This window comes from Alligator sinensis, unplaced genomic scaffold (genome assembly GCF_000455745.1).
Source record: "Alligator sinensis unplaced genomic scaffold, ASM45574v1 scaffold861_1, whole genome shotgun sequence".
In the NCBI taxonomy this organism is placed as follows: Eukaryota; Metazoa; Chordata; order Crocodylia; family Alligatoridae; genus Alligator; species Alligator sinensis.
Genome location: NW_005842153.1, coordinates 2,098,534 through 2,124,345, shown reverse-complemented (window position 1 = coordinate 2,124,345; position 25,812 = coordinate 2,098,534). Strand labels below are relative to the sequence as shown.

Sequence of the window (25,812 nt, the reverse complement as noted above, 5' to 3'; positions counted from 1 at the left end):
TTTTTGTGTTTAACATCATTATGGTTGGTGGAGCTGGTATTTATAAAAGCCCAGTCAGTTTTCATTAACCATGTGAAATAGTTGTGGGAGGTTTGGTGAGAACATGCAGCATGATATACTGTAGGTTAGTTTTTATCTTTTGAAACATGTTAATAAAAAGGATTAATTTTAAACCTTTCTCTTAGGGCTTCCAAGGGCCACGTCAAGTTGAAAAGAGAATGGCAACAGTGGAAGAGAGTGCATCACCAGCAATCTCTTCATCTAAGTGGTGCCAGTCTCCTTTTCCTTCTAAGTGTTATGCTACCTCTCCTTTATTTTCTGCTATTTGCAAGAAAGAATCAGGAAGCAGTTTGCCTGAAAACTCTAACAGTGTTGTTTGCACAAGTAGTGCTAGAGAAGACATGTTCATCTCCTCTCTGGTTTCCTCTCCATATACTAACAGTCACAAAGAAGATGTACAGAATAGAAACCATTGTAACCCCATTGCAGGTTCTGTACTTATGAAGCAAGAATCTTCAATTACTGGATGTCCAAAAGCAGCCTGTGAGACAGTTGGTGTGGAAGTCTCTCAGAACATCAGGAGCAAAGCGCAAATAATAGCACTTCTGAAATCCAAGCCAACACAACAATGCAGGGAGCAAAAAGCTGAAGACGTACAGGATATTTCTAGATGTCAGCCTTCTGAAAGCAGAGGTATTTTATTTAAACAAAACAGTACATTTGTACCTGAAGGTGTAGACAACACTGACATAGGAAACACTAAAGACACACAGCACCAATATCCTATAGAAATCACTGAGACTAATACAAGCCGATGGGATGTTTATATGCTGCCAAGTTCAGGTGGCCAATCTTATGATGGAGTAGTAATGGAGAAGAAATATGACCAGAAGACAAATGATGCAAGTCTGACTTTACAAGCCCCTTGCCACCCAAAGGCTTTGCAGTTCTTTACAACCTCTGTACGTCCAGCTGGACAAGAGTTAAAGTACAGTTACATGGAACTAATGGATGATGCAGAGCATGATAATGGGAAATGTAAACAAACTTCTGAAGCATCTACAGTCTGTAGAAGTGATGGAGCAGCTAAGCTATTGGCCATTAATGGATGTATTGTCAAAGACCAACCAAGCAGTACTGTATTATCTGAATCCAACATAAATAAAAAGAACAACCTTCAGTTTGCCTCATCTTCAGAGGCTGTTTATTATGCAAGGAATGCAGATGACTTTGTTACCTTTGAAACAAATATTCCCAAATCCAGTCAGACCTCTGAGACTGACAGTGTTAAAGAGCCACAGGGCTTTCTTGCTCAGCCACAAATTAAATCTCAATCAAGAGTAAATTTAGAAAGTGTAGCTGGTGACTCTGGGGTACCTGTGGGTGTAACATGGGCTGGTCCTAAAGCTGTACATAAGGACTTGCCTGAATATGGCAAGGTTAGTGATCTGCCTGAACAGTTTTTGGAGGTTAACTTCAATCTGTTAGAAACTTTTGATTTCAGTAACACTGAAGATAAACAGCTATGTGAAGGAAATGTGCTTTCACAATGTTCACCTTGTTCAACAGAGGGAGCTGTGACACAAAAGGAGATGAGAGTTCATGGGCAGTGTGAAGTAATGACACTCAGTAATCAGGAAAAAGATGTCAAACAATTGACATCTCTGGGAGGGATAGATGAAAACTTTACCCTAGAGTGTCTGCCATTACAGGCTTGTGTTAAGACGTCTGAAGGTTGTGACCGAATTGAGAAAGATGCTGCAGCTCCCTCTCAGATTGAAGTGAGGTGTTCAGATGCTGATACTGTTGTAGAAGACGCAAATAAAAGCACGTTAAATATTGAAACCGCAATCAGCAAGAACCTTGATTTCTACCCATCATGTACCAATAATGACATGTCATTAGTGAATAACAAGCATACTGATCGAGTGCAAAGTGGAGTGAATAATTACGAATGTGATGATAATACCAACAAATTAGAGAAAAATAAAACTGTTTCATATATTCCTTCTGCTTTAAAGACTTCTGCTATTGACAAAAATTGTAAAAAAGATACTATAGAGCTTGGAAGCACAAATTCCCAGGGTAGTTACTTAGAATATTTCAGTGATTCTCCTGGTGGTGATATTAATTCAGAAAGCCCCTCGGTAACCTTCCCTCTAATGGCTGGCTGTTCTGATGGTTCGTGCCATGATGCAGGGAAATACCATGCTGCATTTACTACTCAGATTTTCAAACGTGATACTTTAGCAAAAATCCAGCAGTCTTCAGAGGAAGGGGTGATGGATGAAACTGAATTTGAAAATGTGTCAACCATCATGAATTCCATCCAGGAACCAAGGGAAGATGAAAGAATGAGAACTGACTGCATGAAATACTTGGCTTGTGATGAAAATTCCTCTGGTCTTCCTGATCTACCAAATTACATCAGCCTTCTAAGGTCTTTGACTGAACATAGCACAGCATTAGGAAGCTTACAAAGTATGGAGGAATGTAATAGCTTGGTGTATCAAAGAGAGACTTCTAAATATAAATGTGAGCCCACTGGAAAATTTGAAGGTTAGGTTAACTTCCAAACTTCCATTTTATATTGGATTCTGAATTATTGTTGATGGCTTTCTATATTGATGTTTATCTAGTTCCTATTTTTCCTGTGGGGAAAAAAATGATTTTTATAAAAAGTAGGACATTTTGGCTAACAAATTAATATTTTTAGGAGTTATATGTCATATATATTAAACTTTTCTTCCTATGAGTACCCATGATATCGCTAGATGTTTTCCTGAAACCGCCAAACATAATGCCAGAGTGTTGACATTCACAATTAAAAAAAAAAAATCTGACTGTTAATTGTAACTTATAAACTGATTTTGCCCTACTGAGAACAGCTTGGGTTTTTCAGTGTACTTTAGTTGGTGTCAGATTTAATCCTTAAGAAATAAGAAATGAATTAGGGCTAAGTAGGGTTGACATTTGTTTGACAGAGTCTGGATAAAATATAGCTTTAATAATAAAGACTATAGCTACATACTGTGTTATTGTCTGAGAATTGAGGTAAACTCTTTTTCCTTCTAACACAGTAGAGTATTGGAACAACTGGAGAATAGAAGAACTGAAAAATAGTGAAAAAATAGTAACTTGTTGCGTGAAACTATATATAGAAGAGAAATAATTTATTGTCAATACAAATCATATATGTAACAGTAATTGATTACAGCAAATAGCTTTTGAACGTCTCATTTTTTAAGGCCTTTACTTTTGATCTCAAACAATTGGGGATTGTACCCTCTACCATTTAAATGTCTCTGACAAGCATTTGACTTTTAAACATGGCTATTTTTTTTGTCAAAGCAGACCATTAAAATCATTGAAAAGAAATTGAAACTGATCTTTGATTCTAAGCCAGGTCCAATCTGTGGTTATATCTGTGAATTGGACAGAATTTAGCTCTGATGTATGTTTATGAGGTGGACAGTGTAACATGCCAAGAACAAACTCCAAACATAAGAGTTTTGTAAATATGGTATCCTTTCCTTACTGAAATTTAAAATAAATAGAATTATTTTTCTTCATGCACTTCTCATGATAGTGTATATAAAACAAAGATTAAGAAAACAACCAAAATAATTATAAATAGCTAATTTAATGGAAACTATTTAAAGGAGCTGCTCTTCAAACTATTTCGGTGTTTAAGGCACTAAGCCATTTACGGGACTGGATGAATGGATTCAGTTACTGGAAAACATAACCAGAGAAGCAAATGGTTGAGCCAGCTAAAAAGATTTATCTGTTGCATATTAAATTAAATTAGGGTTCAAATTTTTTAGCTATGATGGTCCAGGAGTGTGTGAGAGAAAAAAATCTTTCCCTTGCATATTAAATTCTTATTTTAGATTTCCCATTCTAGCAGTATGTTTGATAATATGATTGCTCTTTGGTGAACTAGGGATGTTAATTTGGAAAATATTAGCATTGGTATCAGTGGCCTAGCAATCTGAAATGCATTTTAAAAAGAATTAACTTGTAAGTCATAACCTGCCAGCAAAGGAAGAGATTGCTCATATTTACTAATTTAGTGAATATCAAGCTTTCCATGTCAACATCATCTATGAATACTGACCTAGATTAGTTTTAAGTCACTTACAAAGACATTGCTAAGTATAGTTCTAAGAGCCTTTCCATTGTTTCTTTGTTTTATTTAATAAGAGAGGTAGCAATACATCGGTCCGATATTGGATCAGCACCAATATAAGGAAAATTGACTGTAGTGGAAATCAGCCTAATGCGTATAGCCGCAGCGCAGCATGTAAGTGGCAAGGAGCACAGCTTGGCAGGCTGGTAAGTCTGCTGTGGTGGAAGGGGCTAGGGGAGTGAAGGGGAATGGGCAGGGGGGCAGATCGTGGCCCCTGCAGGGAGGGAGGGAGTAGGGCTGGGGCTAGGGCTGGGACAGGCGCTGCTCAGCTGTGGTGGGGCATAGGATGGAGCCGCAGCTCATCCAGGGTGCGGGGCTGGGTGGGAGGGAGAGCGGCTCCCACCGCTGCATACACCATGGGAGGGCATGCAGGGCACGTTCCTCTGGATCTGCTTGGGGTGGGGCTGGCTGTCGCTGCAGGCTGGGCCTCGGGCTGCGCTGGGCTCTTCCCAGCAGGCTTTGAACCAAGCTGTACTTGGGCAGGTGGGTGGCGGCATTGGGGGTGACTACAGCAAATTTTGGGGTGATTTCAGCCCCTTATATTTTCCTTCTCAGTGCCGCCAGCCCACCCGGAGCACAGCCCAGCCCCAGCTGGGAAGAGCCCGCCCCACACAGATCTGGGGGCACACGTACCCCGTGCCTCCCAGGGTGTGCACAGCATCATGAGCTGCACCACTCCAGGATGAGCTGCAGCTGCATCCCATGCCTTGCCCCACCCCAGCTGGGTACCACCTGCCCCAGCCCCACTCCCTTCCTCACCACAGTGACCTTGATATGCCTTCCCCCTCTCCTTCCACCACAACAGACTTACCAGCCGGACGCTGCTCTTTAAGCTGCCAGGCTGCATATTGGAAATCAGATCGGTATAGGCCAATATGCCTTCTTTAAAATCAGCTATTGGTATCGGCCCCAAAAGTCTCTGTTGGTGCACTGCTAGTAGAAACAGATGTGGCCAAATGAAGAGGACCAGCTGTGCTGGGATATATCCACTTCAGTGGATGAAATGCATGTTGTTCTGCAGGATCAGGCCCTTACTGCTCCCTGGAGTGGCCAGGGCTCAGTCATGCAGGGTAACACTCAGGGTGTGTTTCTACAAATGTGGGGGAGGGAACCCATGCAGGTGCTCCAGGGCCTTCAGGGTCCCAATCCTTCCTGCCCTAGGAATGGGAATTCCTGGGACATGCAAGGTTAGGCCCATGAAGCCCTGGGAGAGCTTGTCCTTGGCAGCTGGAGAGTATGGGTACCTCTGTGCTGTCTGTTCTCCTACTTTAAAAGAATCAGGCGTCTGTTTCAAAATAGTGGTATGTCATGCTCACAAATTTTGGCATTTGAGGTGCTACAACGAGCATGGACGTCTTGTTTGCCTGGCCTTTGTGCCTCCATACACATTTATGGTGGCACAGAGGCAACCTCTGTTTACAACCTTAATCTAACAAGATTAACTACCTCTCTCTGTTTAAAATAAGAAAAACTAAATAAGTTCTTTGACATTGGCTTAGTTCAGAAGGCTGGGATCTTTTGGCTAATTTTCTGTCTTTTCCTGATGTGGGACTTTCATTTATGTGCTTTGCTAGCATTACTGAAATTGTTATATGGTCTAATCCTTCAAAGAGTTAGGCTTGTGTTTAACTTTACCTATTTGAGTTATTTTGTTCATTGGGCCAAAAAAATTACTGATTGAGAGTCTGTGGTTACTGAATAGCTTGGGAAACTTTTTTAAACAAATGTTGCTACAATGAAATTGCAGTAGCTCCAAAGGAGTCCTGAAAATGGGCATACGATGACAAAAAATGTATCAACCTCTTCTGTGGTGTCGTGAAAATGTCTTATACTCATATTACTGGCATAAGTGTGTGCAGTAAGTTGTGTACTAAATATTTCATGTAATTTTTTATGTATGTAGCTAATTAAAAAAATGGGCCCAAACACCTACTCTTACTCAAGGGAATAGTTCTGTTGATTTCAAGGGAACAACTACTCACATAAGAGCTGCAAGATCAGTTTCTAGATTATAAGACTTTTTATGTTTTGAATTAAAATCATAACTAAAACTTGTTCTTTTTTCATTCTTTGTAGGTAGGAAACAGTTTGCAGAAGTGTCTTGTTCAGGAGATATGCAAACACCTTGTTTGTACTTTGACTCTTCTAACCTGAGGGTAATTCATTTTCATGTGTGTAATCATACTTTTAAAAAAAGTTTGAAGAATTCTCCTTGAATTCAAATTATGGCTTGTGTTACAGTAGTGGTTGTGTTGGGAGTCATTTAGGAATATTAACCTGAAATATATATTTACATACTTGAACATAAAACATAGCTGACTTGTGGCTCTTGTGTTATGAATGAGGCTAAGAGTATCATAGACTATCATAGAACATAAATAGTAAGAATATTTAGTTACACTATAAAATGAAGGCAAGGATATAAACCTTTAAGTTTAAAAGCCTAAATCTACCACTAAAAAGTTTAGATTTATAAAAAAAAACCAAAAAAAACCAAACCCCAAACATTTCCTTTGAGAGAGTTTTATTCCATAATTGTTTGTTATGGGGTTTCTTACATCTTTCTCTAGCATCTAGTATTGGTATTCTAGGAAATCTTAAAGGGATTAAGCTCTTCTCTTTATCAGTGTTCTAATTGTAATTTTAAATTCTGAATAATTTAAGTGTGAAATATATATTGCATATTTTTTAACCTTGTCAAGAACTTGATACTTGAAAAGCTACTGTTTATTCCGTGGTAAGATTGTACAAGTCTAAGATTTTTAGAATTTTATTTGCAAAGGTGCCATCACTTGTTTCATGGAAACCACTGTATCATTATATTGGTATTGGATAAGCCATATTACATCTTTACAAGTCACTTATCCTTAAACATACAAGAGTAGCTGAAAGACACGTTCTTTTTAGCATTTTTATTGTATGCCTCCTTGTAAGTCTTAAGGACCATTAATATACATGTTTGACAGCGCACTTGAATATTCTCCATGAGGTCAGTTGGACAACCTGTATATTTCATGTTACACATGTGAGGACTAAGGCTGAAGTATGGAACAGCTTCAGTAATGATATAATTGTACTGCTTAAATCATTATCACCTAAGAAAACAATGTGACATTAGTGTTCTGTCATGGCTCCTGTTTTCAGCACACCTTTTACATTTGTAACATTAAAAAGAAAACATTGTTCCATCATTGTGCTGACTGACTGAAGGCTGAAGTGCAGTCCTCATTCATATGCCTGCTTTTGTTGCTTGTCTCGTTTTCTTTCCTGAAGGTAGCTCTTAAGGTTTTAGTTTAGTAGCTGCGGTCCTTTTCTCTGTACTTGGAGGCGCCCAGAACATCTTTGCGTAGTGCAAAATAACAGTGCTTACAGTCTCAACTTCTCAAAAAGTTCCCATTTAGCTCAGCGGAAAATTAAAAGGAGTTTTTAGCTTAGTAAGGAATGAAGGATTGGGCCCTAAAAACAAGATATGGTTTGGAAACGGCAATGGGGAAACCAAAAGGAAAAGCAGAGTATTTTATAAAACTTTAAAAAGAGAACAGTCATTGCTCTCATGATTTGCTACAATCATTCTGATTTATATTTTTTATCGTTGTTTACATTGTCCCCCATTTCTTTTTTTCTCATCTTTCTGTCACTTTGTGATGGTCCTTCCTATATCTGAGCAAAGGTATTTCTGATTGAATTTTTGTGGCCAGTACTGGTAGATCTGGATTCCTTCTTGGCATAGTATTATAGCATGATGAAAAAGGGCCAGGCCATAATATGGGACCACTGAAGGCAACAGTCGACCATTACGGTTTCAAAGTGTTCTTAAGATGGTATCATTTGTAGTGGACACGAATCTAACATTAAGTGTCTTCTATTCCAGCCTACTATATTATTTTCACTACTACGGCATGTTGTCTCATTTTCTCTGATGCATGATATTATGATGCACATTTTTTTTCCTGATGCTTTTTCATGTTAGAGCTTTTTTTATTCAGGTCTTTTTTTGTGTAGCTTTTCCTTCATGCTTTAACTTTTCTTTCACTGCTTGCTTGGATACCAGGTCCTTTTAAGAGGTCTAGGACCTGAAATAAGGTTGATTGGCAGGCTGTGTGAGGAATTTTGCAGGGAGCCTGGCTTCATTATACTGATTTTATCCAGTGCTATTAACAGTCTTCACTTTCATCCCCAAAGATACTGTTTATCTCTTTCCTCAAACTGAAAGAGGTGGCTATTTTTTTTTCCAAACGCATTCTTCGATTTCTCCAAGTCACATTTGAGTGGCAGATGTTATTTATGACCTGCTTGTTGGATTTCCGACTTTCAAACAATGAACATGATTAAGAGCATTTGCTAGTATTCTGACACAGAAATTGTTAGAAAAAAAATTAAGAACTATTCCACTTGGATATTGAATTTGGAACTTTCTGCATGGAGAAGGATTTGGTTGCAAGCTGGAACAGGCAACCTGCTAAAATAACTGGTGTACATAAAATAGCTGATTACTCTACCTGATTAACTTGCTTCTTTTTTTGTTGTTGTTGCTTTGTATCCAGCCTTCTTCTGTAGAGGCACCTGTGCTAGAAGCGCCCATTCTACCTGTGATCCAAGGCCAGGGAAACCTTCGGACCTTTGACTACCAACCAAAGGTACAATCTTTTAAGTAATGCCAATTCAGAATAACAGTTTGTTTGGTTTTTTTTTCAAGAAAATGCTAAATTGCATCCTTCACCAAACCAACCAACCAACCACTTTTAGTGCACCCAGCTCTTAATACACCTTTTCTGTATGTAGTTTTCATTGGAGATCACAAAATCATAGCTTAACATTTGAAAGGGACATTTTGTGTTGAATTAGAAATTCGTGTAGTTCACTGGTGTTGAGCTGCATAGACATCGCTGCTTTTTGTCAGTGTTCTTATTCTAAGTTCCAAAAGTTGTCCTTTGTATGTGTAGAAAATGTTTTCTGATAGTAGATTTTTCTTTCATTTAACATTAAATAATAATTGCAATACATTCTGTAGCCAGTTCAGTTTCAAGGTCACCAAATAAAAGGATCAGCAGCCAGTGAGATGATGGTGAGATCTTCTAACTCACTGTTAGGATGGAATCAACATCCAGTAACTTCAGAGCATGAAAGTCTCATAACAGACAGTTGTTTGTCAGCCCAGTTTTCAAGTAGTTCTGTCCTGAGTGACTTCATACAGGTAAAATGAGGTTTGTTCTAGTTGCTTTGTCTTCTGGTAGTACAAGAAAATAATTTGTCCAGATGGTGATGTTAAGGAAAATTAACTATTAATCATAAAATAAAGATTATACCAGAATCACTAGGAACTGAAAAATATGGCAGAGTTTGAGAATAACCATTGTTGAGTAATGATCCTACAAATATTTGCTATGCTCATGAGTAGTGATTTGTAAGTTGAAATTTCTGAATTTATTTTAATACATTTCAAAGATCAGTCTAAAATATGCTTGTAATTATGCAGCATTGAATGAATAAATTCTTCATAAAGGAAAACGATAAAGGGCTTTTTGAGTCATTATTGTATTCTGTTTTCTTTATAAGAGTGACATTTTAAATCTGCCCAGTCCTAATATCCTGAAGTACATGCAAAGTTCCAAATCAGATTTGAAAAAATTATGTTCCGATTTATTCATCTGTTTTTTATATGAGCCAGTATATTGCTGGAATGCTATACTGTGCCTTCATTTTTATAATACAGCATCAATGGCAGTACTGAAGAGGCTAAAGGAAAGCCACTTATTTGGATGGGCTTTTCATTTCCAACACCCATTGAGATTGCAAATATTTCTTTTTTTTTTTTTTTTTGGAAATGAGGTCTTGAAATGAAAATAATGGTGATATGAAAAAGAGTATTCTGTCAGCTTTATGAAATTTTTGTCTTTTTCTGAAGTCCCCAGGCGCAGTGAATTTTCCAGAAGATGATCTAAACTTTATTACAGAAGAGAACATTCAAAAGTCTGACTTTATTGAAGAGCCAGATGCCAGTAAATCTCGTAAGTAAAAGTAAATGTGAAAATAATGATGGTCACTGTGACTAGTCTGTCTGAAAGTTGTCTTTCCTTTTATCCAGCAGTGATATTGGATATGACTTCTAAAGTTCCAAAATGGATGGAATCTTCTTCAGATTTTAATCTGGAACTGACCCAATGGACTACAAGGAAACATAACAAGGTGCGAACAGGCTCCTTATTTTAAGCCTTTCTTCTATAATATTAGTATCTGATTATATTATATTTTGTTAAATGCCTCTTGAAATTTGGTAGAAATGTATTAGATAAGGTGATATAAAATAATAAGAACAGTCATTCTTGAGATTTTTCTTGTCTTCACTACTCAGCTGTACATATTTTTTTTCTGTGTGTGTAGGTGCTGTCACAACAGTTCTCTTCATTAAATCCAGATTCTATTTCCTTAACTTTAAATAACGAAGAAAATATGATAGATATCCCTAAACAGGAGTCCCTGACATGTGGAGCTTTACTAAGTGATACAGAACATTCGGAATTCTTTTCCAGTAAGAAATTATATTTTATAATTGCAGTTAATTCTGCTTTCTCCAACAGAGCCTTGATGTCTTTGATCCAGACCCCCAATGCCCATTGGATACATCAGCTATACCTGAGCCCTAATCCTATGGTGTTCAGTGTATGTACTGGCAAATACCCCTTCTTCAGAGCCTCTTTGTTTCAGCTTTTAAATGCATGTTATTTATCCATAACATTTAAGCACTGATTAGCTAAAAGACCTTGCTAGTGTGAACAGATTTGTTAAACAAGGATTGTACTCTTTCCCCTTAAGCTTTACACCAAATCAAAAGCTGGAATCTAACATCTCACTCTTAGTAATTTTTTATTTGTTGTCTTTTAATTTTTCTCCATCTTCTGATACTTTTGAATCTATTTTGAGTAACTTGTGTTGCATCTGGCTATAGTTTCTTCTTTATGCTGAATTTAAACAAAATGGGGACTTGTAATGTCAGAAACCTGGTATTGATAAAGGTTGATAATATTTTATTTTATATTTGTATTATTTTATATTGGGTTTTTTTATTGCCCCCGGCACAAATGAGGTCTGTATTTTTTATCGAAAACTTATTGTTGATATAATGATTCATTTCCAATATTTATAAAGAGTTTAATTACTAGAGCACTAGTTTACTGAGACTTTTTTTATAAAAATGTATATTTTTTACTTCAGTATAGAAAATTGGATTTGAACATAGACATTTAAATTGTGGAATAATTATATTTGAAATTACTTATTAGGTGGTAAGATTTAGCTTGGTAATGCACAGGATAAGTGAGTACAAAGAGCTTGCTATTACAAGAGAGGTCAAGATTCACAAGAAAGTATTTGAATTTTTTTCTTTAACTTTTTTCTCTGTCTTGAAGACTAAGATTTGCATCTCAGGGACAGGTGCAATAGGTTGCTAAATACATATTTGTCCTGCAGGAATAGAGCAGTCCAGCTGTCCAGGAGATGGCAACCTGTCAAGACCCTCCTCCACACTGAGAACAAGAATTCCACTTGTCACTGTTTCTGCCACTGGGAAGATTCCTGATTCAGAAGTTTATTCAGGTGTGACTGGCTGTGAGGAAGTCCAGCAAGCTTTTGGTTCTCCAGCAGTCAACGTGTATGAGAAATCAGCAGTGTTTCACGTCAGTGCTTTTGGGCCTGAGGACAGGAAGTATGAAACCTTTGTGTCTGGCGAGTGTATGGAAGGAAGACGAGAGGCATTTATGCAACCAGTGTTCCCTAATGTGGCTTCACAAAATGGACAAAGCAAGTGGCTAAAATATCAAAACACAGCTCAATGTGATTTGATAACTCAAAACAGAGGTGATGTGAAAGTGACTGATGACTTCTGTGCTGAGAATGTCATTGGAATGCCACCGACTGACACTGGAGAGAGTCAGAGTGATGCCTTGAATAAAAGTTCTTCAGACTCTGTGCATTTGCAGATGATAAAAAGCTTACTGAGTAAACACCATGGAAATTTTAGTAGCCAAGATTCTGTTTCAGAGGGGAAGAAACTTTCTCTGCACTTAAACCACATTCCAGTTCCTGAAGCAACACAAAAGGTGTTAGGTCAGTTGAACTGCCACACTGTAACAGGAGACACCCAGGTGTGTAGCTATTCAAGCAGACTGTGTATACTTAGTACGTTTGCCCCATTGGCCCTGAATGTCTGAATGTCCTATCAGGAACAGATCTAGTCAAGGGCAGCATCCTTTGCAAAATGGTCCTGAAAATTCACCATTCTTGACAGTTTGATCTCTTGCTCAGATCATGCTGATGAAAAGACCAATAATATGTTTAAAAACTGTCATGGTATAGAAATTTTCATGGGTAATGGGCGATATATTTATTTGTGATGGAAAATCATTTTACTGGGCACCTTCGCTGTATGTGTATGATCTTCTGGGGAATATTATGTATATAAATGCTAAGCAATAATTCTATATGCTTATTAGCAGAAAAAATACCCAACTACAGAACCGGGCCTGTCACATAATGACAGCTTATAGTGCAATTTTTTTTTTTTTTTTTTTTACTTTGACTAAATCTTTTCTAACTGATTCTTGGCATCCACTGCCAGCTATAGATGTGTATAATTTGAATATTGTTGCTGATTGACATGAAGAGATGTAATCTATACCACTAATGTCCATCCTGTATTTGGCAGGATCCTTTTTCAAAATGTGGTCATCCTAAGGTCGCTGACCAACATTAAAGTAAAGGTGCAATAGGATCTGATGCGGGATCCCAAGTCATGCTTTCTACCATGTCACATGTACATGGCAGGACACACAGTTGTGGGATCCTGCATCTAATCCCATTGTATCATATTGCTGGTAAATGGGAAACCCAATCCCTGGCTCCCCCTGCACCAACAAGCAACAAGCTTGGTTCTCAACTTGGGAAGTGTACCATATGCTCCTGCAGCTGGGATTCCTGAGAGCTGATTAGAGTTCCAGCCTCCAGAGGGCATGGTGCACTCCCTTGCCTGGGGACTTCAATTAGCTGACATGGCTCCCAGCCTGTAGAGCACATAGGAGTCTTGAAAAGCTCCTGTGTGCTGCAGAGGCTTGGCACTGGTGGTATAGAGTCAGAGTCAGTGGACTGGAAGGGACCTGTAAGATCATCAAGTCCTGTCCCCTGCCATAGGCAGAAGGTTAATGAGCTCAAATGAGCTCAACTAGATGCTTATCCAGCCTCCTCTTGAACACCTCCAAGGATGTTGACTCCCACCTCTGCTGGGAGTGTTCCAGGTTCTAGTTACTCTTATGGAGAAGAAGTTCTTCCTTGTGTCCAGCCTAAATCTTCCCTCTGTTAGTTTGTGACCACTGGTCCTCATCATCCCAAGGGGTGCCTTCCAGAAGGGCTGCTCTCCCAGATCCTGTTGTTCTCCGCTGCCATATTTGTAGGCGGCTATCAAGTCACCTTGCAGCCTCCTCTTACCCAGACTGAACAAGACCAGCTCCTGGAGTCTCTCCTCATAGGGCCTATCCTCCAGGCCCCTAATCACACGAGTGGCCCTCCTCTGCACCCTCTCAAGTTTATTCACATCCTTCTTGAGGTGTGGCGCCCAAAACTGGGCACAGTACTCCAGTTGCAGGCTCACTAATGGTGAGTCGAGAGGGAGAAGCACCTCCTTGGATCTGTTGGCAACACATCGGCTGATGCACACCAGAGTTCTATTTGCCCTCCTGGCAACTTCCTTGCCCTGTTGGCTCATTTTCATTTTCTGGTCAATTGTGAACCTCAGGTCCTGTTCAGATGCCATGCCATCCAATGGGCTACCACCTATCCTATAGGTGGGGTGAAGGTTCTTTCTACCCAGGTGAAGGACCCAGTACTTTTTCTTGATGAACCTCATCTGATCAGCCCATAGAATCAGTCTGTCAAGGTCGTCCTGGATCTTTACCCTGTCTTCTGGTGTGCCCACATTTCCCCACAGCTTGGTATCATCGGCAAACTTAATCATAGAGCATTCCACCCCGTCATCCAAGTCGCTAATTAATATGTTAGAAAGCACAGGTCCAAGCATCGATCCCTGTGGGACACCACTGGAGATGGTCCTCTAGGATGAGGCCATCCCATCAATTACAACTCTCTGGTACCGGCCTTTAAGCCAGTTATCCACCTACCTCACTGTAGGCTGGTCCACGCCAGTTCCCTTCAGTTTGTTTCCCATGAAACTCTCTCAACCAAAATCAAAGGCCTTACTGAAATGTAAGTAAATGATGCCTACCTCATCACCCTTGTCCAGCTGGTTAGTTACCTGGTTGTAAAAGGACACCAGGTTTGTCAGGCATGATCTTCACTCCACAAAGCCGTGCTGGTTGTTTTTTAATATGCTGTCAGTTACAAGCTTGTGATTGATGGCCTCTTTAACAATTTTTTCAAAAGTGTTTTTCTGAAGTCAAACTGACCAGTCTGTAGTTTTGCAGGGTCATCTGTCCTCCTTTTCTTAAAGATGGGCACCCGTTGGCTGTCTTCCAGACATCTGGGATCACCCCTGAGTTCCATGACTTTTCGAAAATCTTTGCCAAGGGCCCTGCTACAAGTTCAGTCAGTTCTTTCAGGACTCTTGGTTGTAGGTCATCTGGCCCAGCAGACTTGAAAATGTCCACTTGTTCTAAGAGGACCCTCTCCTGTTCAGGATTGATTTCATGTTGTCTATAGGCTTCCCCGTGTTGTTTGGGCTTCTGGATGGGTGCACAGCTTCTGTTAGCCTTCTGGAATACCAATGTGAAGTATTCATTTAGGAGCTCAGACTTTTTGTGAGGGTCAACTGTGGGCTGTCCCTCCATATCCAGTAGGGGTTCCACAGTGAAGGACTTTTTGTTGTCTCTTTATTTCAGATGCCAGCTAGATCTCCATGCCTGCCTTGGCTTTCCATATCATACTTGCAGACCCTGGTTATATAAATAAACTGTTCTCTGGTTGCTGAACCTTCTTTCCATTGATTATATGCATCTTTTATTGTTCAAAAGTTCTCTAATGTCCCTGTTGAGCCAGGTGGGTCTCTTGGCTCCTTTCCTGTTCTTTGATCACGTGGGAATGGCCTCTTTTTGGGCAGTGAGAATTGCTCCCTTGAAGAGGCACCATTGTTCCTGAATTCCCAAATCATTCAGTCATGGGTCACAGAGGAACTTTCTAACTAGCCTCCTGAGTTTCTTGAAGTCTGCCCTTCTGAAATCTAGGACTTCTGTTCTACTAATTAGGATCCTAGCCTTCCGGTGAATGGTGAACCTAATTGGATCATGATCACTGTCACCCAGAGTACCTCCAATCTTCAGGTCCCCTACCATTTCCTCCTCTTTGGTAAGCACTAAGTCCAGATTGGCTTTACCCCTAGTTCTTCGGCAACCTGTGACAGGAACAGGTATCAGTAGCTGCCAAGAAACTGGCTGACTTGCTGGAGCTGGCCGAATGGTCCTCCCAACAGATATCAGGGTAGTTGAAGTCACCCATGACAATCAGGTCTTTAGTTCTGGCTACCTCAGTCAATTCCCTGGATAATGCCTGATCACTCTCTTCTTCTTGGGAGGGAGGTCTGTAGTAGATGCCCCACCATCAGGTCTTCCTCTCCTGAGCCTCCTTGTATCTTGACTCAGAAGGTCTTGAGGGACCTCTCCCTGCTATCAAAGCTGACCTGCAGGTAGGGGTATATTCAGTTAAAGGCATGATAGGAACCAGCCACAAAGTTATTGCATGTATTACTCAAAATATGTGCAATAACTTTGTGACTTATTGCTTGTTTTATCATACCATTAATTGAATGAATGCAAGACCAAGTCACTACTTAAAATGTGATTAACCCTTTAATTGCATCTTAAGTGTAACATCTGTCAGGGACCTAATCGTGCTACAAATGTTAAAACTGCATTTGTACACATAAGTAAAGGTAATGCTCTAGGCTAGCATTTCTCAACCCGTGGGTCACAAGATTATATGAAAGGGTCATGAACAACCTTTAAAAATGGATTCTCCTTCTAAAGGAGGAAAACATGGGAAATCATGGCTTTTCGCTACCCTCTACCCCACACACTGAGGGGCTGGGAGGCAGTGGGTCCGGACTGACCATTGATGTTTACAAATGGTTCCTGGTCCAAAAAAGTTTGAGAACCACTACTATAGGCACAGGAATGACATGTAGTTTTACATGTATCCCATTCATAGAAACATGAATATTTTTATATATAATAGGTGAATCTATAGATCTGGTGAGTATATTTCAGGTGATCTTCAAACATTTAAATCTCCAGGTTTCCTGCTTTTTCTCTGTTTTGACTTTTCAAATTGATTTTAAATGAATTTTCTCTTCAAAAAAAGACAGATACTTTCAGGGTTTTTTTTGTTTAAAGCAGTTTTAAAAACAAAAACACTAACTTGATAGATCATAATGGCTGATTTGTCACTATTTGACAACCATGTTATATTAACGTAGTTAATTATAAATCACACTTTGGTCTGTACTTTCTTACCCACTACTGTAACAAGTAACATCATGATTATTACAACTCAAGAATTTCATCTTTGAAAAGTATGATTGGTTTGTTCATTCTCTGAATGTAGCGTTGTCAAATACAGAGTAAACTTGATGATTTCCCATTATAACCAGTTACTGTTTTATTACTTTGGTGTAACTTTCATGCAGAAAGGCAGGGGGAGAATGGGATATAGTGTAAAATCAAAATGAGCTATTTTTTAAGTTGGAACCTCCTTTTGATAAGTTTATTAGCATTTGTAATGTTTGTTCATACACTGGTTATGTTAATGAGGTTATTAAGGCTTAGAAATGTTACTTCAAAATGCAGTTGTTAGCTTTTAGAATTTAATATTCGGTTCTTGAATACAAAGAACTAAAGAGCAGATTTGCAAACTGAAACAAAAGCTGAATGCTGAATATTGAATATGTATTTTTAAAAGATTGTGAAAAATGTATTTCCAGGCATAAACCTGATATGCTAGATTTCAGCATTATTTCTGCTTTTAGTATCTAGTGCTCGTACAGGGTCTCTCATTAGCTATCAGTGCTTTACAAAGTCACATTATCCTAATTTGACAAGAAGCTGAGGCACTGAGAGAGAGGAAGTGACTTGTCCAAAGTCACTGGGCATGTGACAAAACTGACAATGAAAACCTTATGTCCTGAGTCCCAGTCCAGTGTCCATTTCACAAGGCCACATTACTTCCTTAGTTTGCTAGAGTTCTGCTTTAACCTCTGTGCAGAAATGGTGCTAATCATGAGTTAGGTGTAATTCATCAGAGTATAAAGGACTTGAGCACCATACTTATGCACCATTTAAATTCAGCTTAAAGACTTAAAATTGGCAACTAAGTTTTCCATAGACTGTATTTAGCTCATTTGTATTTTACTCTGTTTGGCATCCTGTAAGTTCATATCATAATATAAAATGCTGCAAACTTGCACTTGTTTAATGTTGCGCATATGAGCAGTCCTTAAAAGTCAGTGAATTGATCATGTACGTGAATTGAGCTTCTGATCTTAAATTAAGAGTTAGGCTAACAAACAATTTATTTGTGAGTCCTCATAGAATGGCTGTAAAATCAGTCCCTGATCCTCTTACTTGTACATATTAACTGAGCATAATATTTTTCAAAAAGATAGTGGGTAATTTTTTGCATGCCAAACAGTTATGGATCAGGAATCAAAATTCCTTTAATTCATGATTATTCGTTTTAATACAGAATTAAGACCTTGGGATTTAGCATAGGTTTTTAATGCCTTATTTTATTACTTTGCAGGACATATCAATCTCTGAGCTTTCTTTTCCCACAGGGAGGAAAGTAAAATATGCAAATTTTCCTCAAAGGAAAATATATATACCCACTGTGTTTCAGTCTCATGCTCATTACAAACAGATCTTTACAGCTGCTTTGACAGGTACGGTTAATAATTTATTCAGAAATTACTATAAGCTGTCAGTAGGTTTTGATATTTTAATATTTTTCTGAAGTTTTACAAAATAAAGACACAGTGGTGGAATGTTATGTGGTAGAGCAATAACTTCTGTTTGGTTTGTATGCATCTTAGTTATTTGAACCCAAGGCTGGCTAAAACTGATTGCTGTTTAGACTGATCTGAATTGTTTAAAAAGAGCCTGAATGTGAAATTCACCTCTATGCAATTACTTGGAACCTACCTAAATTGGGGTGTGATTAAGGGTTTTTTGCAGCCCGCTTGCACAGCCACTTTTAAAGGCATTTTGTGGTGGCCCTGCCCCTCGAAACTAATTGGTGGACAGGGCTGCCTTTTGTGTGATCCCACCCCTTTCCACTGATTGGTAGAGGCACCCCAGTGGGGGAGGAGGGCAAATGCCAGTTTTTGCAGCAATCACAATAACTACCACTTCTTGTGGTTTCTGCAAAAGTTGTGAAAGCACGATTTAAGTTGGTCCCCAGCAGGTACCTAGCCCGCAGCCTGTGTCACACTTTTTTTTACATCTACTGTAATTATCAGTATTTGCAACTCTGGTTTTTAATGTGCAGGTACTTTAAGTGGGGGTTTTTGTGGAAATAAGGCAGTTGAAACTCATGAGCGTGCATACGCAAGTTATGAATTTTGCATCTTGAAGATATTTAGTCACTTTCAGAGGCTAGGTCCAAATGCCTTGGAAAAACTGGCACTATTGATTTAGAAGCAAAAGTAACCATGAAGCACATGTTTGCTTAACTGTTATACGTAAGTATTTTAAGGTAATCCTAAATTCTCTCTCTTTTCATATGGAGAACACTTAAACATACTGCTTTTTGAGCTGTCAGAAAGGCTACATAAGGCTCTTTTGAAAGTGGACATATCATTTTACACTTCGGTGGAAGATGGCCAAGGGGAAAGTGAAGAAAACTGTGTTCCTCTCTGCAATCACAAGCAACCTGCAAAGCTTGTTATGGTTAAAAAAGAAGGTAAAAATAAGGTACTGTTTGCTGCTTGTTTATTTAAAATTTTGGTGATTTATTCACATGATGCTTGGATTATATTCAGTGAACAGTTACAGGATGGTCCTGTGTATTTTACAATTATATAAGCTGCTAGTAATTATATACAGCTATATAATTTCTAATCTGATAGCAGCGTTAATACCTGATATTAATTTGATATTCTGAGAGATCTTTTCCGTCTATGAACATCTGTGTGTGTAATATATAATATTTATACAGGTTTCCCTCACTTTATGCAGGTTCTGTATGTGAGAATTCACGTGATGATCCTTTTTATACCAAATTTGTTATTTGCAAGGTAAATTCACTCTTTTATGTAATCAGTTTGGAGGAAGCCCACAGTCAGTTGCTTTGTGCAGTGCGTTGTGGCAGTGACACGCACCAAACTGTAGTCTTCTGTGTGCCTCGCTCGTTGTCTGTGACACACATTTCTATTGTTGCCAAAAGTGGTGGAAATGGGTCTGGGGAGTCAGTACAGTCAAGGTCTTGGAACGTATCCCTGTTCGTTACATTGTAAAGTGGGTTCCTTTTATGTGAATTCGAGTTATGCACCATTTTCCAGGAATGCTTGTACCCCATAAAGCAAGGGAAACTTGTATATTATATTCGTATGTATGTAAATTGAGATTGCATATCTAAATTTCTTTTTGAATACTATGATAGTTGATTAGCAGTCAGGATGCAGTTATAAAAATGAACTGATTTTCTGCAGCTTCTTGGTTTTCCAGCAGACTCATGGACATTCATAAAAACAGATTTATTCTCTTATTATTTACATAGTGTCTAAGTAGGGCTAGCTTCCTTGCATTGGCACTTATTTAAATAAGTTTTGATGGCTTCTTTCTGTTCTAGGGTCGTCTTTTTTATACCTGTGATGCCCCAAAAGCTGACCAGTGTAAATTTTTCAAGTGGGTAGAAGAAGTTAACCCAGGACAAAAAAATTCCAGACCCAATGTAGTGTTTCATGATATAAAAAGTATTGGAGCTTACCTCAGAAGTCAGAGGATTTTCCTCTATGAGGAATGCCAGCTTTTGGTGAGGTATATTGAAAATATGTCCAACTCATAATGTCATATGATATATAATATTTCTAAATGTCCAGCTGCAAATTTGCTGCTGTAACTCCATACACTTCAGTGAAATAGTACCATAAAAGAATTTGGAACTCCATTCAGTCTGTGTTAATGGTTTTGTGTAGCAGTTTAAAAGTGAGCTGTCTGACAGATTAGTTACAGTGGTGGTATTTCAGGTACTGTTTTCTTATGATAGTGGAAGAAAAAAAGCTCAGATCACAGGCACCAGGTACTCTATGTAATGTTGTCTTAATTAAATCCCTTCTGATTGTCCTGCTTTCACTACTAGTCATTGCTTAATATTTTTCAGAATACTTTTTGACCAGAGTTTGACAAATCCACTTGGCAATGCCGAGTTAGAAATGTTCTGTGGAAAGCACACTAGCTGGGCATTTTCTCCAGAAATTAAATTTCCATCCCTCTAAGAACTCTTACAGTTTAAGAGCTCTTTAACTGTCTGAATGTGATCATGAATTTTTCAAACAGACAATGTGAAGTGAACTGCCTTACGTCCAAATCTTAATCCTGGCATTTCTGTTACGATAGAGAAAGTAAAATTTTACTACCCTTTAAAATGTTATATGTAACAGCCCTACTCCAAGTGTTGTCTCCATTAAAATGGAATATTCTACCAGCCAAAAAACTTCTATAGCCTCTTCATCAGTAAAGAATTGGCAGCAGTGATTAGGTGACTGATAGTTGCATATTTTTACCTTCAAATCACTATTTTAATTGGGATGTAAGTTAGCCGTGATTAAAACCTCTTACCATATGAAACTCTTCCTTTAGGGGAGAATGGGGAATTTTCTTTAACAAGGGACAGGGAGTTGTTAAGCCATCAATTTCTGCAGAATTTAAGTTTTAACTTAACAAAAAATAGTCCTCGCGGTTTTGAATGGAACCTTTCAACTATGAACTTTAAATCTAAAATGGTCTGATAGCATTTTCTGACATCCTCTTTTTGTTCTTTCCTTGAAACCCTTCAGAACCCAACAGGCAGTTATCAAAGATCATATCAGTTATAAGATGCTACTGAAATCTATAGGTAGCAGCACAGATGATTACTGATTATGTTCATGATTTCTGTGTAGTTAAAATATTGAGATTCTTATAGGGAGTTGTAAAATTAGTAGGGATAATCTGTAAACAGTTTTATGAAAAATATTTTTCTGTTTTTATAGAAACTGCAAAATTTAATTAAACTTTCTGAGCATCTTTAAAAATTAGGTGCAGTACATCATCTGTAGCTTCCTATTGAAACTGGATAGTAGAAAAGAAACAAATTTAATCTTAAATATTTGCATTTTCAACGTTTTAACTTTTTCATATTCAGCAGCAATATTAGTAGCAGAGAGGAGGATTTTATAGCACTTACACCAATTGCTAAATTGAGGGAGGAAGAGGAGCAATCTGAGGCTGGCTAAATATCAACAAAATATTTAGTTTAAATGCATTTGTTTATAAATAGTGCTTGTCAGGGAAAAGTCTGCAAGAACATTAACACATTTAAAATGTTTTGGTATTCCTCATAAGTGTTGGATCCTTATTTCTGTGGTGAATCAGAATTCTGCCTTTCTGTTTTGTTTTGCTTAAATGTTGATTCTTGACCTTTTTTTAACAGAAAAGCCTTTGATGTTCAAAGAAAACAGTTTAGTAAGCTAAAGAAATTTATGATTTTACATGCTAGAGTTGATGGTGATTCTAAAAACAAAATATATCTTAAACTGAGAAGAAAGGAGCACTCTTCCATGTACAGCAAAGGTAAGTAAATCTGAGCATCTCACTGGTAAGTTTAGAATTGACCTTGAAATCCCCCTGAACCAGCCAGTGCTATATGAGCTTCTCATTTAGTCTGAACCAAAGCTGTCCCCATTGTGCTCTTTATTTCTTGAGCATGGCACTGAGATGTATCCCAGGTTCCTTAGGAGGCCATTTTAGGAATTGGTGTGTGGATTACTTGTCTCCTAAGACAGATAAGGTTTTTTGGGTAAATGCAATATCTTTTATTAGACCAACTAAATAGTTGGAAAACTTGTCCTTTGCAAGCTTTCAGGCAAAAACAACCTTTTTCAGGCATAGGGAGAGTCTTCTGGTGTTTTGTGTTCTCCTGGATGGAATAGAAACCAATATGCAAAGCACTGGTCTGAAAATGCAAATGCATTTTGCATTTTTTTGCAGCGAGGATGATTGGCAATGGGAAACTATTGGTGTGAGACAGGTAGGTGTGTGGCAGAGGGAAGGGAGAAATGTTGACCTGGTGATAGAATGTGGCTGGTAAAATGTAGAGAGGTTACCCGGGGATATCGAATGGCAGGCAGGTTATAATGTGCCATAAATCCAATGTCTATATATAGTCTGTGATTTATTTATTTATTTATTTATTTTTTGTATCCAATAGATTTATGAGTGAAGTTCATAGGCTTGTCTATGAAAGGTGTTTTGTAAATTCCCTTTGAAGATTAGAACGGAGAGATTGGAGAGAGAGAGAGTGGTTGTTTTAGGTTGTCTCCTAAGAGCAGCTGAGAGAGAGAAAGCGGGATGCAAGAAACATTAGATACCAGGAACAGGGAATTTGGGTATTGCCCTTGGTGGACTTTCTGTCTCAAGACCTGCATGCTTGGGTAAGCCCCTAACTCTGCATGAAAGAGATCGCCAGGAGGTGAAGGGTGGACAGTGTGACTTCATACCTAGGGAATCCTGGATTCTAGTCCCTGCTGTCTGCCATTGTTCATGCATTTTATATAATCATCATTTGGAAAAAAGAAAACCTGGAATAAATCTGAACCCAGGACTCCATGGTAGGAAGGCCTCCAAGTGAGCAGAGGGATTTATGGATTGCCATTTTAGACTAGCGTACCATCAGCTGAAGTCCTCTTTTAAGCATTTGTGATCTTTTTAGTGCTTTAGCAAAATAGTAGTTAAGTATAATTTCTTTATGGTTTTGTGGTTGGCAATGAGAACTGCTCCTTTTAATAATTCATCTGAACTCCAAATAGCCTGAAAATCATTAAAACTTTAGATGAGTCATAAGTCACTAAATACTAAAGCCACAGGGAAGAAACTTTAGCACATTAGTTCTGTACTTGATGTTATTTGTGGTAGCTCTAATGGAATTATTTGGTTACTCCCTTTTAAATGACTATACTAACGAATCTTTTAAAGCTTTGTAATTATCCCTTTTATTTTAATTGGTACTTATATTTTTTGTTCTAAAGGTTTAATTTGCAAAATAATAAACACTGATTATTATTTTCAAATCTACAGTAGCAGAAGTGTAAAAAAATGAAATTAATGGGTGTATTATTGTGACAGATGATCTTTGGGTTGTTTCAAAGACACTCAACTTTGAACCACTGGAAACTTTCATTGCATGCAGTGCTTTCTTTGGACCATCAGCTAACAATGAAGTTGAATTATTGCCTCTGAAAGGCTTCTGTCCCTCAAACTGGCACTCCAACAGTAAGTTTTTTGCTTAAAGATATTTTGTATATAAATATTATTTTTGATAAATGTGTGAGCAGTGACATAGCACAAACTGGCCATTTCTCAAGCCTCAAATGTCAGTTTACTATGAGTATGTCGTATTTATAAAGCTCTGAGAATTTCCTTCGTCCAAAGATCTTAAAGTGCAAAATATTTTTTGATCAACTATTTAAAGCAGGGGTTGTTGATCAGGGGTACTTTGAAAGGTCCAAGGGGGCACGTGGGGACAGAGCACCGCCACCCCGTGTTGCTGCCTCACAGGAGCAGAGCTGGGGCAAGGCGAGAGCAAGGCCACACACACACTGCGCTGCCACCACTCTGCCACTTGCCATGCTCCCGCTCCATGTCTGGCCACTCCCTGCCACCCCTGTTCCCAGGGTACACTTACTGAAAAGGGGGCTGCTGGGGGTACACTTATTAAATAAGGTTGAAAACCCCTGATTTTAAACAATAGTAGCCTATTTATAATTCCCTGCTGGCCAGGTTATGAGTAGGTGAAGAAGTCCTATAATACCCCCAAATTCTGCAAAATGATAGTCACCATATCAAAGAGTATGTCCTCAATGTTTTTAAAAATTGGCTACGTACAAGACCTTGTACATAATAAAGATAAGTCTGTGGCTGGGCTGATATCCTTTGACTGTATTATGTTGCCAGAGCCCAGTAAAATTAAAGGATCAGTGAGTTTGGAATGTTCAGAAGAACAAAGCTGCATAAATTTTACTTAATAAACCTTATTGCTGTTGAGTTGCTTTTAATCAGCGAGTTTCTGAATGTAAACATTGTTGATTCAAAATTGATAAGTCTTTAATGAATCAGTGTGTCCTATTTATTATTTAATAAATAGTTCAAAAGTAAATGACATTGTCTTCCTCCTCATTTGGATTAGTCCAGAGGCCTTTTAGTTTCACTTAGTTATTTTTATTGCATTTTGCTGTTGGCATATGTGTTATTCCTTAGAAGGAGAGGGAACCAGGTATAGAGAAGACGCTACAGGGGAGAGCTACAGAAAACCCAAGAAACTGACAAATACAGGGGCGGGGAAAAGCTTAGGCTAAGATTTGTGTTTTGTTAATGTTGTTTGAATTGCAGTAAAGCCATGGAAGGGAATAAAGCAGTACTATCTGTTGTGTGGTTGTGCACTTCTTGGAAAAGGGCAAAAATGTACACCTGCTTTGTAAACTCAGTGTAACATTAAAATTGTACTCTTCAGTGCAAACATTGGAAAATTCAAAAGTTAGTTTTAACAGACTGAAGAGTCATTAAAAATACCACAATGCATATGTGCAGCATGGGCATACTAACATGCCTTTCAGAACCAGGGCCCCAAATTCAATGGGAGTTTTGTCTGGAGGAAGAAGTGTAGGACTGAGCCCTTAACGCTTCCTAAGCCACGGATTATTTTTGTCTGGTTTTGCAGTTTTATTGTTGGATTAGCATAGGATTTGTTTTAGGGGTGCACCGATAAAGATTTTCTTGGCTGACACCATTAGCCAATTACCAATCAGCCGTATTGGCTCATACTGATCCAATAGCCAATTTACAGGAATGCAGCCAGTCAGCGTGGAGAGCAGTACCCTGCAAGTTAATCTGTGTGGGGCAAGAGGAGGGAGGGAAGGAGGGAAGGGGCATGGGGTTGCAGATGGAGGGAGGGACTGGAGCAGGGACAGGGGCAGACGCTGCCCAGCTCAGGAGGTAAATGGGACCCTGAGGCAGGTTGAAGGACCGAGCCACAGGCGGCTTGTCCAGGTGGTGTGGGGGGAGCCTGAGGATGGGGGAGACGGGGTGGCTCCCCACTGCTACACACATTTCCAGGGAGGCATGGGGGACATATTCCTCCTCGGATATGTGTATAGGGCAGAGGCAGGCTGCCTGCTTTGGGCAGGGGCCAGGGGCTGTGCCAGCCTCTTCCCAGTGTGGGGGGTGGGAGCAGGGCAGGCTCAACTGTTCAGGGTGGGCAGCAGCGGTGGCACAGGGATGAGTGGCTATGGGGGGGGGCTAAGGTGAATTTTGGGGTGGTTGTAGCCCTCCAAGCCCCCCCCCCCCCCCCCCGGCGCCCCCCTTCGCGCGCGCCCC

The 25,812-nt window shown here is 39.0% G+C and overlaps 1 protein-coding gene across 1 annotated transcript in view; it reads left to right on the top strand.

The window, feature by feature from the left end:
* ZGRF1 (zinc finger GRF-type containing 1) overlaps positions 1-25,812 on the top strand; it is a 49,927-nt gene that overhangs the window by 6,411 nt on the left and 17,704 nt on the right. Inside the window, exons 6-17 of the mRNA XM_025206367.1 lie at positions 186-2,559; positions 6,269-6,348; positions 8,737-8,829; positions 10,098-10,200; positions 10,278-10,378; positions 10,574-10,721; positions 11,660-12,333; positions 17,987-18,125; positions 18,971-19,155; positions 20,033-20,220; positions 21,875-22,014; positions 23,566-23,712. Of these exons, the coding sequence (XP_025062152.1) occupies positions 186-2,559; positions 6,269-6,348; positions 8,737-8,829; positions 10,098-10,200; positions 10,278-10,378; positions 10,574-10,721; positions 11,660-12,333; positions 17,987-18,125; positions 18,971-19,155; positions 20,033-20,220; positions 21,875-22,014; positions 23,566-23,712 (4,372 nt within the window). The remainder of the gene's footprint in view (positions 1-185; positions 2,560-6,268; positions 6,349-8,736; positions 8,830-10,097; positions 10,201-10,277; positions 10,379-10,573; positions 10,722-11,659; positions 12,334-17,986; positions 18,126-18,970; positions 19,156-20,032; positions 20,221-21,874; positions 22,015-23,565; positions 23,713-25,812) is intronic.